The sequence below is a fragment of the Dama dama genome, chromosome 4, assembly GCF_033118175.1.
Source record: "Dama dama isolate Ldn47 chromosome 4, ASM3311817v1, whole genome shotgun sequence".
Taxonomy (NCBI): Eukaryota; Metazoa; Chordata; class Mammalia; order Artiodactyla; family Cervidae; genus Dama; species Dama dama.
This window is the reverse complement of record NC_083684.1, coordinates 27,957,401-27,970,269: the sequence shown is the minus strand read 5'-3', so window position 1 is coordinate 27,970,269 and position 12,869 is coordinate 27,957,401. Positions and strand designations below refer to the sequence as shown.

Here is a 12,869-nt window from a genome sequence, read left to right as displayed (position 1 = left end):
TGGAGCAAAGGAAAGGCCTGCCTACTGCCCATCACGGACAGGATACCCCAGCCCGGGCTCCTCTCCTATTGTGCTAAGCTTAATTGCTCAGTCATGTCCAACTCTTTCCAACCCCATGGACTGTAGCCTGCCAGGCACCTCTATCCATGGTAATTCTCTAGGCAAGAATACTGGAATGGGTTGCCATGCCCTCCTCCAGGGGATTTTCCCAACCCAGGGATTGAACCCAGGTCTCCTGGATTGCAGGCAGATTCTTCACTGTCTGAGCCACCAAGGAAGCCCAAGATAACTGGAGTGGATAGCCTATCCCTTCTCCAGGGAATCTTCCTGACTCAGGAATCAAACAGGGGTCTCCTGCATTGCAGGTGGATTCTTTACCAGCTAAGCTACCAGAGAAGTCCCCTCTCCTATTAATAGAATGTAAACCCTCCATGCACATGCCATCTGGCATATGCTAACTGGCCCTCTGTGCGCGGTGGAGACAAAGGCTGGCAGAACTGGCATGAAAATGCTGATGCTCTGGCTACTGTCTTGTTGGAAGCAATGAACCATCCTTGGTCTCTGACACTCACAGCAAACAGTGGCCGATTACTTCGTTAGCTACAGGTAGGACAGAATCACCACAGTTCTCGGAAGCCCTTACCTCGTTGTGGATTTCTTCTCCTTGTTTCAAAACCACCGACTCCAAGGATTTCAAAGAGATTTCCCCGTTGTCTGCCTCATCGCGGACATTCTGCAGGGCCACCTGGCAGCGCTGTGAGATGTATTCCAAGGTCCCCGTCGAGCACTGCGGAGATAGAACCAGCCACCAAGGTGATAAGCGAACTCCAAGTTTACCAACACCTCCCTTCCTAGGATGTCTGTCCTCTTCCTGGGCATTTACCTGCTGCCCTCTCAACTCAGCCTATGCTTCTTAACCCAAGACTGACTACAGCAGCTTTCTCCTTGGGCTCTGTGCTCCCACCTTGGCCTCCCCTGGGCCACTCATGTTGCTGTTTTCTTATTACATAGGCTTCGCATCTCCAGCGAGTAGGCTTCTGGAGGCTAAAGCCCTGTTTCCAAATGTATATACTCTACACATACCACAGCACCTAGAACTGAGTCTTTTTTTTTTTTTTGGCCCTGTTGTGAGGCATGTGGGTCAGGATTAGTTGCCTGTGGGATTGAAGCTGTGCCCCCTGTAGTGGAAGCATGGAGTCTTAACCACTGGACCTCCAGGGAAGTCCCTGAGTCTTAAATATATATATATAAAACAAAAACTTAATAAGTACCTATTGGAAAGTGTTAGTCACTCAGTCATGTCTGAATCTTTGCGACCCCATGGACTGTAGCCAGCCAGGTTCCTCTGTCCATGGGATTTCCTAGGCAACACTACTGGAGTGGGTTGCCAATCCCTTCTCCAGGGGACCTTCCGGACTCAGGGATCGAACCTGGTTCTACTGCATCACAGGCAGATTCTTTACCATCTGAGCCACCAGGTGATAGGCCCTAAGTACCTACTGGAGGAATAACTAGTTAACCAAGAAGTCAAGGATGCAGACTTTATCTCAAGTGCCCTGCACCTAAAAATGAGGGAAATAAAAAGGTAAACAGACAGTGGAACTGGTTGAAAAACACCCAAAATACAACAGCAATGGGGGGGAAAATGGAAGCTATAAACACAGAGCAAAGGATTCATTTTCCTTTTCGGCAAGAAAGTGTACACTAGGCAGTTGCAAGTCGTTGGCAGAAGAGAACCTTCAAATCGTGGAGAATCTGTGACTCGTGCCCTCAAGGCATGTTCAAAGGCATCACCTAGTACCTGGGCATAAGCAAAGGCACAGGTAGCGGGCCCATCCCTCTTTCATCTGTGGGAGCAAACAGAGGTCAAAGGGACAAACTCCTTTGAATGAGCATATGTCAGAAAAAAAAAAGAGGATGCAGGCGGAGTGTGCATCTGTTTGTTTTGATAATGACACAATTTCCTAGGATGATAAAAAGCAAGTTATAAATATCCTTTAGACCCAATGAGGGAAATGTCTCCCCAAAGTATTTTTATTATTTACAATTTAAACGGATCCCGTCGAAATAACCTTGAAGGCTAATCCCCTGGTACAAAAATTCTTTGCACGGTTACTGCCACTTTACACAATGTGACCTGGGCACGCCTTGGGGGGGGGGGGGGGGGAAACAAAGTTTCTGTGCCAAAACCAGAAGCTTGACTAATAGGTATTTTAATATGACGATCCCAAAGTGCTGGGAATAGAAGGGCAGCAGCTCCAATGTGCTACAAAGAAAAAACAAAAACTAGAATTGAATTACCACTCGCCTTTGTCCCACGGGCAACTCTACAACATATTTTTTTCATGACATTCTGTCTGTAAACATATTCCACCTGTACCTTTACTTTCCCAAGTATGGTGTAACCTCCATGAGAGGCAATTAACTGAAATGCCATCTTCAACAACAAAAGATTAAAACAACACAGAACTTCCCACCAATAAGGGACCAGTTAAATGAACTCTGGTGAAGCCATACTTGCTGCCACCAAAAAAAAAAAGGGGGGGGGGGGTAGGAATATATATACATTTTCTGGGTGATTAGAAGTCATCTGATATAAAGAGGAAGATGACTTCTAATCACCCAGAAGATGTATATATATTCCTAAAGAACCTATAATCAGGACTAGTTTTTTTAGCTAACAGTTGTATTAAGATATATTAATAGCTCACATGTCCTAAAATTTACCCACTTAAAGCATATAATTCAATGTTTTTTAGTATATTGAGCTGTGCAACCATCACCTCAGTTAATTTTACAGCATTGTAATCACTTGAAAAAAGAAACCCTGTCCATTTCAGCAATCATGCCTTCTCATTTCTCCCAGCCTTCCCAGCTCTAGGCAAACACTAATCTACTTTCTGGGTCTATAGATTTGACTACTCTGTATATTTCATATAAAAGAAATCATACAATCTGTGGTCCTTTGTGACTGGCTTCTTTCACTCAGTCTTATTTTCAAGGTTCTCCCATGTTGAACTGTGTCGGTATCCCATTCCTGTTTATTGTCAAATAGCATTATCAAATCATTCAGCCATAGGGATATGACACCTTCTGTTTATCCATTCATCAGAGGATGAAACTTTGGGCTGTTTCCACTCTTTGGCTATTATGAATTAAGCTACTATGAACATTCAGTTACAAGTTTTCATTTCTCTTAGGTATACACCTAGGCATGGAATTTCTGGGCAATATGGTAATTCTATATTAACCTTCTGAAGAAGTGCCAGACTGTTTTCCAAAATGGCTGCACTATTTCACATTCCCTCCAGCAATGTATGAAGGCTTCAATTTCTGCATGTCCTCAGAACACTTGTTAATGTGATTCTGATTATAGCTATCTTCTCATGTGTTTATGGGCCATTTGTATATCTCCTTTGGAGACATGTCTATTCAGATCCTTTACCTTTTTAAAAGGTTGGATTCATGTCAAAGTATGGCTAAAACCACCACAAGTGTGGTGGTTTAATTGTAAAGCATAATTGTAAAGGATAATTGTAAAGCAATTATCTTCCAATTAAAATAAATTAATTTTAAAATTGTTTTAATTTTAAAAAAGGTTGGATTATTTATCTTTTCAATCACTGACTTGTAAGAGTTCTTCACACATTCTGAAAATGGGCACCTTGTGAGATATATGATATATATATATTTATAATATATTCACAAATACTTTCTCCCGTTCTGTGGGTTGTGTTTTTTACTTTTTGATGGTAACCTTTAAAATATCACAATTTGAACTTTGGTAAAGTCCAAATCATCTATTTTTTCTTTGATAGCTTATGCTTTTGGTATCATATCTTTTAAAAAAATTTCCTACTCTAAGAATCACATGCTGCCGCTGCTGCTGCTGCTAAGTCGCTTCAGTTGTGTCCGACTCTGTGCGACCCCAGAGACGGCAGCCCACCAGGCTCCTCCATCCCTGGGATTCTCCAGGCAAGAACACTGGAGTGGGTTGCCATTTCCTTCTCCAATGCATGAGAGTGAAAAGTGAAAGTGAAGTCGCTCAGTCCTGTCCGACTCTTAGTGACCCCATGGACTGCAGCCTACCAGCCTCCTCTGTCCATGGGATTTTCCAGGCAAGAGTGCTGGAGTGGGGTGCCATTGCCTTCTCCTAAGAATTGCATACTGATAAGTAATTATTCATCAAGGTTAACTAAAATAAAGCAAAACAAAAAATGCAGAATAGTGTGCAGGCTACTAGCTATGTAAGAAATTTTTAAAATTATCATTAAATACATATGTGTTTGCTTATATATTTATTAAATATCACTGAAAGGATAAAAAAATATCTGATAATAGCAGTTGCCTCTGGGGAAGAGGAGCTGGTTGGGTTGAGGAGAGACACATATCAACTGTACACGCTTAGATATTTTTTGAGTTTTGAACCATTTGAGTACCTATTCAAAATATAATTATACATAAAAATTTAAATTTAGAAAAAAAAAACAGATATTCTGTGTTGAATCCCAAGAACATTCTATCACAACCAGAAAAAAATAACCTAAAATCAAATAAAGATTGAGTCATCAGACATAACCTAATCACATTTTTGCAACCAAAAACTGAATAGATTTCTTCTGAGTAACTAAAATGAATTTCAGAACAGCATTTCCTTAAAACAATCTGCTTCCTACATATTGTGAATAGGCAGAAAATAGCAAATTATTTTGTTTGGCACAGAAAAAAGGTCAAATTTAATACTGCATGAGGGAAAGGACAGTTGTAGAACAAGCGAAGCTATAAAGTTGCATGGACTTTTTTCTATATATATTGAAGGAAACAGTAATGTTAACTATAGTGGTGGGGAAAAAAAATCTTTTCCCTCTTCTGTTATTGAAAAACAGTTAAGATGAAATTAAAAGTTTTAAATAATATAAAACTGCCACCTTACCCTATTTTAATTGAGTGTGATTCTTCATCCACACATAGCTATAATCAATATACACATATCAATGTATATGCTGTTTTTCACTGTTGTACATAAGTATTCCAAACTACCATTTGCAATGCTGCTCAATGAGCCAAAATTAACAATTTAATTAGTGAGTCACATAATATGAAGGTGTTAAGGTTCTATTCAACTTTTCACTACTACTAATCATGCCAGGTGAATAGTTTTTTTATATATATACTTCTTTTGAATTTTTTCCTAGGTTTGAGATCAAAGATATTATTCAATATCTTTACCATACCATTAAAATATTCATGGTGCTTTGGACATATCCCAATATAGCTTTCCAAAAAGTATGCTTATTAGAAAAACTACCAGAAGTGCATGAATGTACAGTTTTACTGTAACTTCACCAGCACTGAATATTATCATTTTTGATTTTTGGTAGAAGTAAAAAGTTAAACTTAAAATGATGATTTTTTTTTTTAATTACATTTAACTTTAAGGTACTTTTTGAAGCCTGTATATACAGGATCATGTAAAACAGAATGAGAAACTTTTTCTTTTAAAAGGCCAGATAGTAGATATTTTAGGCTTGCAGGTCATAAGGTCTGTGTTCAACTACTCAGCTCTGTCATTGTAGCTTCAAAGCAGCCATAAACAATACATAAGCCTGGCTGTGTTTCAATAAAACTTTATTTACAAAAACAGCTGGCTGGCCCACAAATCATAGAGGGTACTGACCATGATCATATAGAAACCAGGATAGTCACATCATTCACATTACATGTATCTAACCAGTAAAATAACATAAGCTTCAACTAAAGTAGAGATAAAAGGTACAGGTTTGGGATTATATTTTTCTCCTAAGAGCATCACTGTACATATCCATTTCTTTTTTTTTTTTTAATAAATAAATTAATGCTCAAAACTTTCCCTAAAAACTAGAAGACACAAATATAGCTATAACTAAACAGAAAGCTAAACCTCAGGACATTTTTAAAGCACTGCCACTTTAGTAAAGTTGGTCATCTAGGAAAAAAGGAAGTGAGACCAGAGGTGTCCTTTAAAACACAGTTATGAAGGGCTCCTTATTGTAGGAGGTGGAGAAGGAAATATGCTCTGATCTCTTACAAATTTTAATCCCAAATTTCCATTTGTCTGCTGGACCTCTCCACTTGGCAGCTCTAACTCAGACTGTTTAAAAGTGAACTATATTCTTTCCCTAGTGTCTTAGAACTACCTGCTTATAGTAACGTCATTTCCAAATCATCCAGACTTGCAACCTCAGAGTCACCCAAGAGCCTGTCACATGACAAGCATCCAGTAAAGAGATAATTGGTTAGTGTGTTCATTCATTCACTTGTTCATCCATTCATTCATTCACCCACTCATTCACTCTTATATTCCCTCCTCCACTGCATTCAGTTGCCAAGTCTGTCACTACATTTCCTACATTAGTCAAGGGAATTTCTTCTTTTCTCCTGTTGCCACTATTTTAGTTCAGACTAATAGGTTTAATTGATGTCCTTATCATTTTCATCTTCCTAAAGATATCTCCAATATGTCAATACTGCAATAAATAAATCATCAATAATCCTCATATACCAACCAATTTTGGAGTAGGAAATGGCAACCCACTCTAGTATTCTTGCCTGGAAAATCCCATGGACAGAGAAGCCTGGCGGGCTACAGTCCATGAGGTCTCCACAGTCGGACATGACTGAGTGACTTTCAGTTCACCAACCAATTTAAGTTTGTGAAAGTGAAAGTGTTAGTCGCTCAGTCAAGTCCAACTCTTTGTGATCCCATGGACTGTGGCCTGCCAGGCTCCTCTGTCCATAGAATTCTCGAGGCAAGAATACTGGAGTGGGTTGCCATCCCTTGTTCCAGGGGATCTTCCTGACCCAGGAATTGAACCTGGGTCTCCTGCATTGCAGGCAGATTCACTACTGTCTGAGCCACCAGGAAATCCCCTAATTTAAGTTTAAACACACCTAATATCCAAGATCTTTCACAATCTGGTCCTATTTAGGGATCAGCCTTTATCTGCTAACTCTCCTTTTCTAGCATCCTTGGACTCAGTCAAAGTTGAGCCATTCAATATTCCCCTTGTAGCCCCATCCCAAACCAATCACAATATTTCCACCTGAGTCCTCATCCCACGAGCTGACCTCAACTGTCCTAAAATTCCCTAATCCCTACACATTCAAGTCCTACATGTCTACCTGTCAGGTCACTCATGAAGTCTTATGCTGTTTTGCTACTCTCTATTCTGTACTCTACCTCCTCTTAGATGGGAAGCATCTTAAAGATCCCACACATGTCAACTACTGCTGTTCACAAGTGTCTAAAAGAATACCTTGAACACTGGAAAGTTACACAGAAGTTTGCAGAACGGATGATAGAACTAAAATCACTTCCCTTCTTCTGAGTAGTAGCTTTTAGTCAATAGCAACTCTTCCAATTAAGATTTGTTGATGACATAAATTCTCTTTACTGTGTTCATTCCAGTGTATCAACAGAGAGTATCACCTTCCACACAGAATTTTGGCTGTTCCTGTCTCCTACTAGCTTTTCATCAGGATAATTGAAAAAGACAGTGATAGTAATAGTAGGAGAAATAGCAGTAGCAACAGTTGTAGTTGAGGTAGTAGCAATTTAATATACATGTATAGCAGCTAACCTTCTTTGAAGGCATATTCTATATCAGCCATTGTTCCAAAACACTTACACGTATTAGCTCATTTAATCCTCATAAGAACACTCTGAATTAGATATGATTGCTATCCTTATCAAATACATTTTCCCAAACTTCTTATTCATCATTTTACACTAGTCCTCGCAGCACAGCACTAATCACCCTGTCCACTCTTCCAGACTGAATTAGGAAAGATGCAAAGATATGTGCAAGTAGCCACACACTCAAAGTGTGTGGGAAAGTTCTGAATAGAAAGACAGATGTCTATACCACCTTGTATTATACAAAAATGAAATCTTTTTTTTGCCTAACACAAAGCACATGTAAGATGCTCTATAACTGCTTGCTCACTTCCTTTTGCCTTCCTTCACTCCTCCCTTTCACCTTCCTTCCTCTTCCCTCCTTCCCTTTGTCCCCTGCCCCCTCCCTCACTTCCTTCCTTTCTTCCTTTCTAACAGAACCTACTTTTAGGTCTCTAAGATAAATTATTTGTGCTTTTATCTATTTAATATTTGCCTCTCAAACTGAAAAGCTAGTTCAGCAAAACTAGTGGGCATACCCATCAAGCTGATGGCTCTCTCTCTGTCTCTCAAGGCTTTAGTGCTGCTGGACACAGAACAGGCCCTCGAATATTTAGATGAATGATTGAATGGAAGAAACAGGAAAGGGAGATAAAGAGAAAGTGGGGCGGGCGGTGGAATGCTTGATGGACTTGCTGGCATCTTGATTTAAACAGGCACACGCCATCTCAGCCACCTAGCAGCATGACCAGTCTACCAGGAAAGCTACTTAATTACCAGCACACGTGACATTGCCTCATAGACTCAACAGTATCAGGACTAGAAAGGTTGCACGTTTGTGTTTCCCTAACACTTTATTTTATCCCTTCTGCCCAACTTGCTCACACTGGTCCCCTGCAGTATAGTGAAAAGTCAAGCTATAAAAGCAAAGCACAGATAACAAGTTTGGATACGAGGTCAACTTGTAATCCTTTTCATGATCATTCCCCCTGCTCTCTACAACCCTCCCTACCTAAGCACACACAACATCCCAGGGTGACTACTAAGGGCTTCCCTCATCTCTTAACTTTCTATTCTGAACTAGTCTAATCAGCTATCAGCCACTGCAAGTGGTGGCAGAATTTAGCAATCAAGCCTGGGTTAGGAACCCGACCAGGGAGTTCAGAAATTCCCTGGCACCACTGTAACTGTCTCCTTAATTTACATTCACATGCCCAGAAGCCTGACCCAAAAGTTAATGGGAATGTAAATTCTCAACCCTCTGAGCCCAGTTACAACTAACACATGCACAAGCACACAGATCTACCCACCTTGACCTTGACCTTGACAGGTACCAACACTTTAGAAAATCTGCAACCAGAACACCTGTCAAGGTCCCCTCTTGCAGGTACCTTTTCCAAGAAACACAATTTGGAAGAAGCAAAACAGACTTAGCCCAGGCTGTGAAGACACTTTTTACAACTGGATCCAACACAAGTCAAAACTCAAAAAGCAAGTAAACAGAGGCTAAAGTCTAGTTAGATGGAAGCAATTTTCCTATCAAATATTCTTCCCAAGTTCTATGATAAATCGCTCATGCAACCACTTCTGTCACATCCAATTAAGTTTGAGTCACATTTTTATTCACACTTACCTCTGCCACTCGGTGGGTGGAACTAAACCGAGGTGGTAAACCAGCCAAAACACAGTGTTGGTGGGTGGCATTGAGATCATCTGCAGGAAAAATAGCAAAAATTAAAAAGAAAAAAAAGCATCCAACACGCACTTATCAGTCACTAAATAGTATTTAAATTACAAAGTAAACAGTAAATCCATCATTCAAGAGGAATGACAAGAACCAAAAATATAACAATTATTTTGTATAATCTAAACTATTCTTTGCAAGTAGGATGACTTTATAGAGATAAGTAGATAGATATAGATAGATATACATATACATATATGTGTGTGTGTGTGTGTGTGTGTGTGTGTATATAGTCATATAGTACAAAACCATTGTGGCGTAAAGCCATCAAAAACCATGACACTTTCAATAGAGAAAGGTGATGTGATTAATAATTACTTTAGGACAACAGGCGTAAACCAGGACTATACTTAGCCAACAGGCTATATGGTTACCCTACTTATCTGAAGTCTTACGATACCCACTCACCACTATTTATGGGCTGAACTTCTTTCTCTTTTTCATGATATATCTAATTCTACTCATGCTTTATGAATAAGCCAAAATTCTTTCGTATTATTTGGAATTGAACATCTTTCATCTGAAAATCTGCCTCTTTCCCTCCCCAATCAAAGTATCAATTTTGCCCTAACAATTTTCCAGGCAGCAAACCAACCAACTCAGCACGTTGCAACGCTTTGGCTCTCAGAACAGAATTCAAGCCTACAGATTCATGACCCAAAAATGGAGTAGGTGGTGAATTCATCAGCTAAAGAATATGCCTGAAACCACACGCAGTGGGAGAAAAACCAATGGCCAAGTTCTTGTGTATTCTATGAAATGATGCCACATGAGAGGCAAAAATCTGTATCACCTCTGCTTAGAGCATAGCTTCTATTTCTCTGTTAGTAAGAAGAGCACCAGACTGTCCATGGCAACACATGACTTCCTACCTAAGCGACAAAGACTTCTTAGGAAGACACCAAGAAAGACAACGATTTAAATTAGGAGGCAAAGACCAACTACATGTCAGCAAAAACAACCTATAAAATTACCTCTAAACATAAGAGAGGAAACGAAAAATGCCAATTGCAGGACATTTGTTTATGGACGTTAGGGAGTAACCGAGACAAGGATGGGCTTCCCAGGTGGCAAAGAATCCATCAACCAATGCAGGAGACACAGACAACACAGGTTCAATCCCTGGATGGGGAAGATCCTCTGCAGGAGGAAATGGCAACCCACTCCAGTATTCCTGCCTGGAAAATCCCATGGACAGAGGAGCCTGGCGGACTACAGTCCACACGGTTGCAAAGAGTCAGATACGACTAACAGACTGAGTGCTGAGGACGATGACAAGGTTGACCTTCTTGCCTCATACAACTATAAAACACAGGAAGACAGAGCACGACATAACCCCAAATACAAGAGAAATTAAATAGGTGAGTCCTACAACTGCCCTGGCTTTCTAGCTGGAAACAGGTTCACAGCCACAGAGTAGGGAGGGAGGTCAGAATTCTGAGTGTTCAGCTTTCCCTCTTGCTGAGTTGTGAAGACAAAGAGTAGGAAGACCAGGGAGCAGGGATTTCTAAGACAGAATACTGCAATAGAAGATTTTGTGCAGGGAGAGATAAAGGAGACATCTACAGAAGGGTTCCTTCCAGCCTTTGACTCCATGCTCCTGTGCATATGTGAATGAAAACTTGCCCCAGGCAGGAAAAGAAGCTCCAGAAACCTCAGACTCACATTAGGCCAGGACTGAGTTCTCAGCGGCCAGAACGGCTCCTACCACCTCAGACAATAATAGTCTTTGTGCTTGTGTCTTCACTTGCTCAGTCATGCCGAACCCTTCAGGACCCCTCGGACTGTAGCCCACCAGGCTCCTCAGTCCATGGGATTCTCCAGGCAAGAATAGTAGAGCAGGTTGCCATTTCCTACTCCAAGGGATCTTCCCAACCCAGGGAACTAACTGGTGTCTCTTGCATCTCCTGTATTTGCAGGCAGATTCTTCACCACTGCGCTGCCTGGCAAGACCCAGATAAGAGTCTTTACAAAAGCATAATCTAAGAAGTAAGGTTAAACAAGTCCTATTTTAAAGATGGCCCAAGATCCACCTAAAAGCTTAAAAGCAAGCCCCAAAAGAATCCAACTTATTCCAAATAATTTACTCACTCACTAGAGCAAAGTCCAACACTACTTAAAAGAGTATAACAAAATCAGACACCAATAAATAAAATTGGCCATAACCAGTATTCACCCAAAAGTTAACAGAGAGAAATAAAAGATATATGATACAATAGATAACTAAAGAGAACCTACCACACAGCATAAGGAATTCTACTCAATGCTTTGTGGTGACTTAACTAGGAAAGGAATACATATAACTGATATATATATACATACATACATATATATATATATATATATATATATAAAACTGATTCACTTTGCTATACAGCAGAAACTAACATATTGTAAAGCAATTTACCTTCCAATTTAAAAAATTAAAATTAGTTGTTTTTTTTTTCAACTGTGGCTTAAGGCCTGAAGAAGACTGGATGACCCTTCTCTTTTCAATTTGCCCTCTGAGGATTTCAGTTAAGGACACACCTGAGAATTTCTAGTTGATCCGAACTATTTTATCTGAAGCCAAACAAAAACAAAAAGCAGGGGTTGGAGGAGTTTCCCCAGGCCAGATGCCCATAAAGGATTGAAACAATTTCCAAGAAATATATAGATGCCATTCTCACCTATCCAAATAAAAGCTTCATTGCTCCCTGGCTGTTAACACTGGGCTCTAAAGACATCACAAGGAGGGAAAAAATCATCTTAACGGGCAGATTTCTTAAGAGCTTTTGTTCCACTGAGGGGCAACTCAAAGGCACTTAAAAAGGCAGGCCAAGTGGCAAACACAACATTAGAAGTAATAGTCCGAGGTGTGTACCTTTATTTAAATCCTTGGCAACTCTCTAATCAAACAACTCTTTTGAAACTGCTCCCAAATGTCTCTAATCCTTTATGACTTTTAGAAAGAACCCTGTATTTTCACTGTAGGACTTCAAATTTGTCTAAAACTCTAATTCTATGAACGTGGCTCAAACCTCATGGATTGTACATCTCAAAGGATATACTAAAGATGTCCCTAGCTTTAAAGACTAATCCTAATAATTTTTAGAAAGAAAATATTAAAGAATGCCTATTTGCCAGAGTTATCTCAGAAAACAGCTAAAAAACTGACTATACTCAGGAGCAATCAGAGTTTGTAGAATTTATTCAACAAAACAAATAGAAAAAGAGCTCTCCCTCTTTGCAGGCTAAATGCTGCGTGCTCTATCAGTGGAAGGAGAGAACTCTGGACATTCACTGTAGCATGAAATCTCATCTCATATATAAGAGACCACAGATGCAAAGGCATAATTTACGCTAGGGTGATCAATTCATGCCCAGTACCTTTCTGGCTTTAATACAGAAGTCCCGAATCCTGAGATCCTCACCCCCACCCAGACAAACTGGGACAGCTGGTCACCCCAAATTTAACCCAGCCCTTATTTC

The 12,869-nt window shown here is 40.0% G+C and overlaps 1 protein-coding gene across 6 annotated transcripts in view; it reads right to left on the bottom strand.

Moving 5' to 3' along the window:
* FTO (FTO alpha-ketoglutarate dependent dioxygenase) overlaps positions 1-12,869 on the bottom strand; it is a 414,507-nt gene that overhangs the window by 244,047 nt on the left and 157,591 nt on the right. For all 6 annotated transcript variants that reach the window (XR_009692357.1, XR_009692356.1, XM_061138527.1 and 3 more), the window contains exons 5-6: positions 9,288-9,367; positions 644-787 (exon numbers count right to left, since the gene is read on the bottom strand). Coding sequence is in view for 4 of the 6 variants with exons in the window: in XM_061138527.1 (XP_060994510.1) it covers positions 644-787; positions 9,288-9,367 (224 nt within the window). In the remaining 2 variants the exon portion in view is untranslated. The remainder of the gene's footprint in view (positions 1-643; positions 788-9,287; positions 9,368-12,869) is intronic.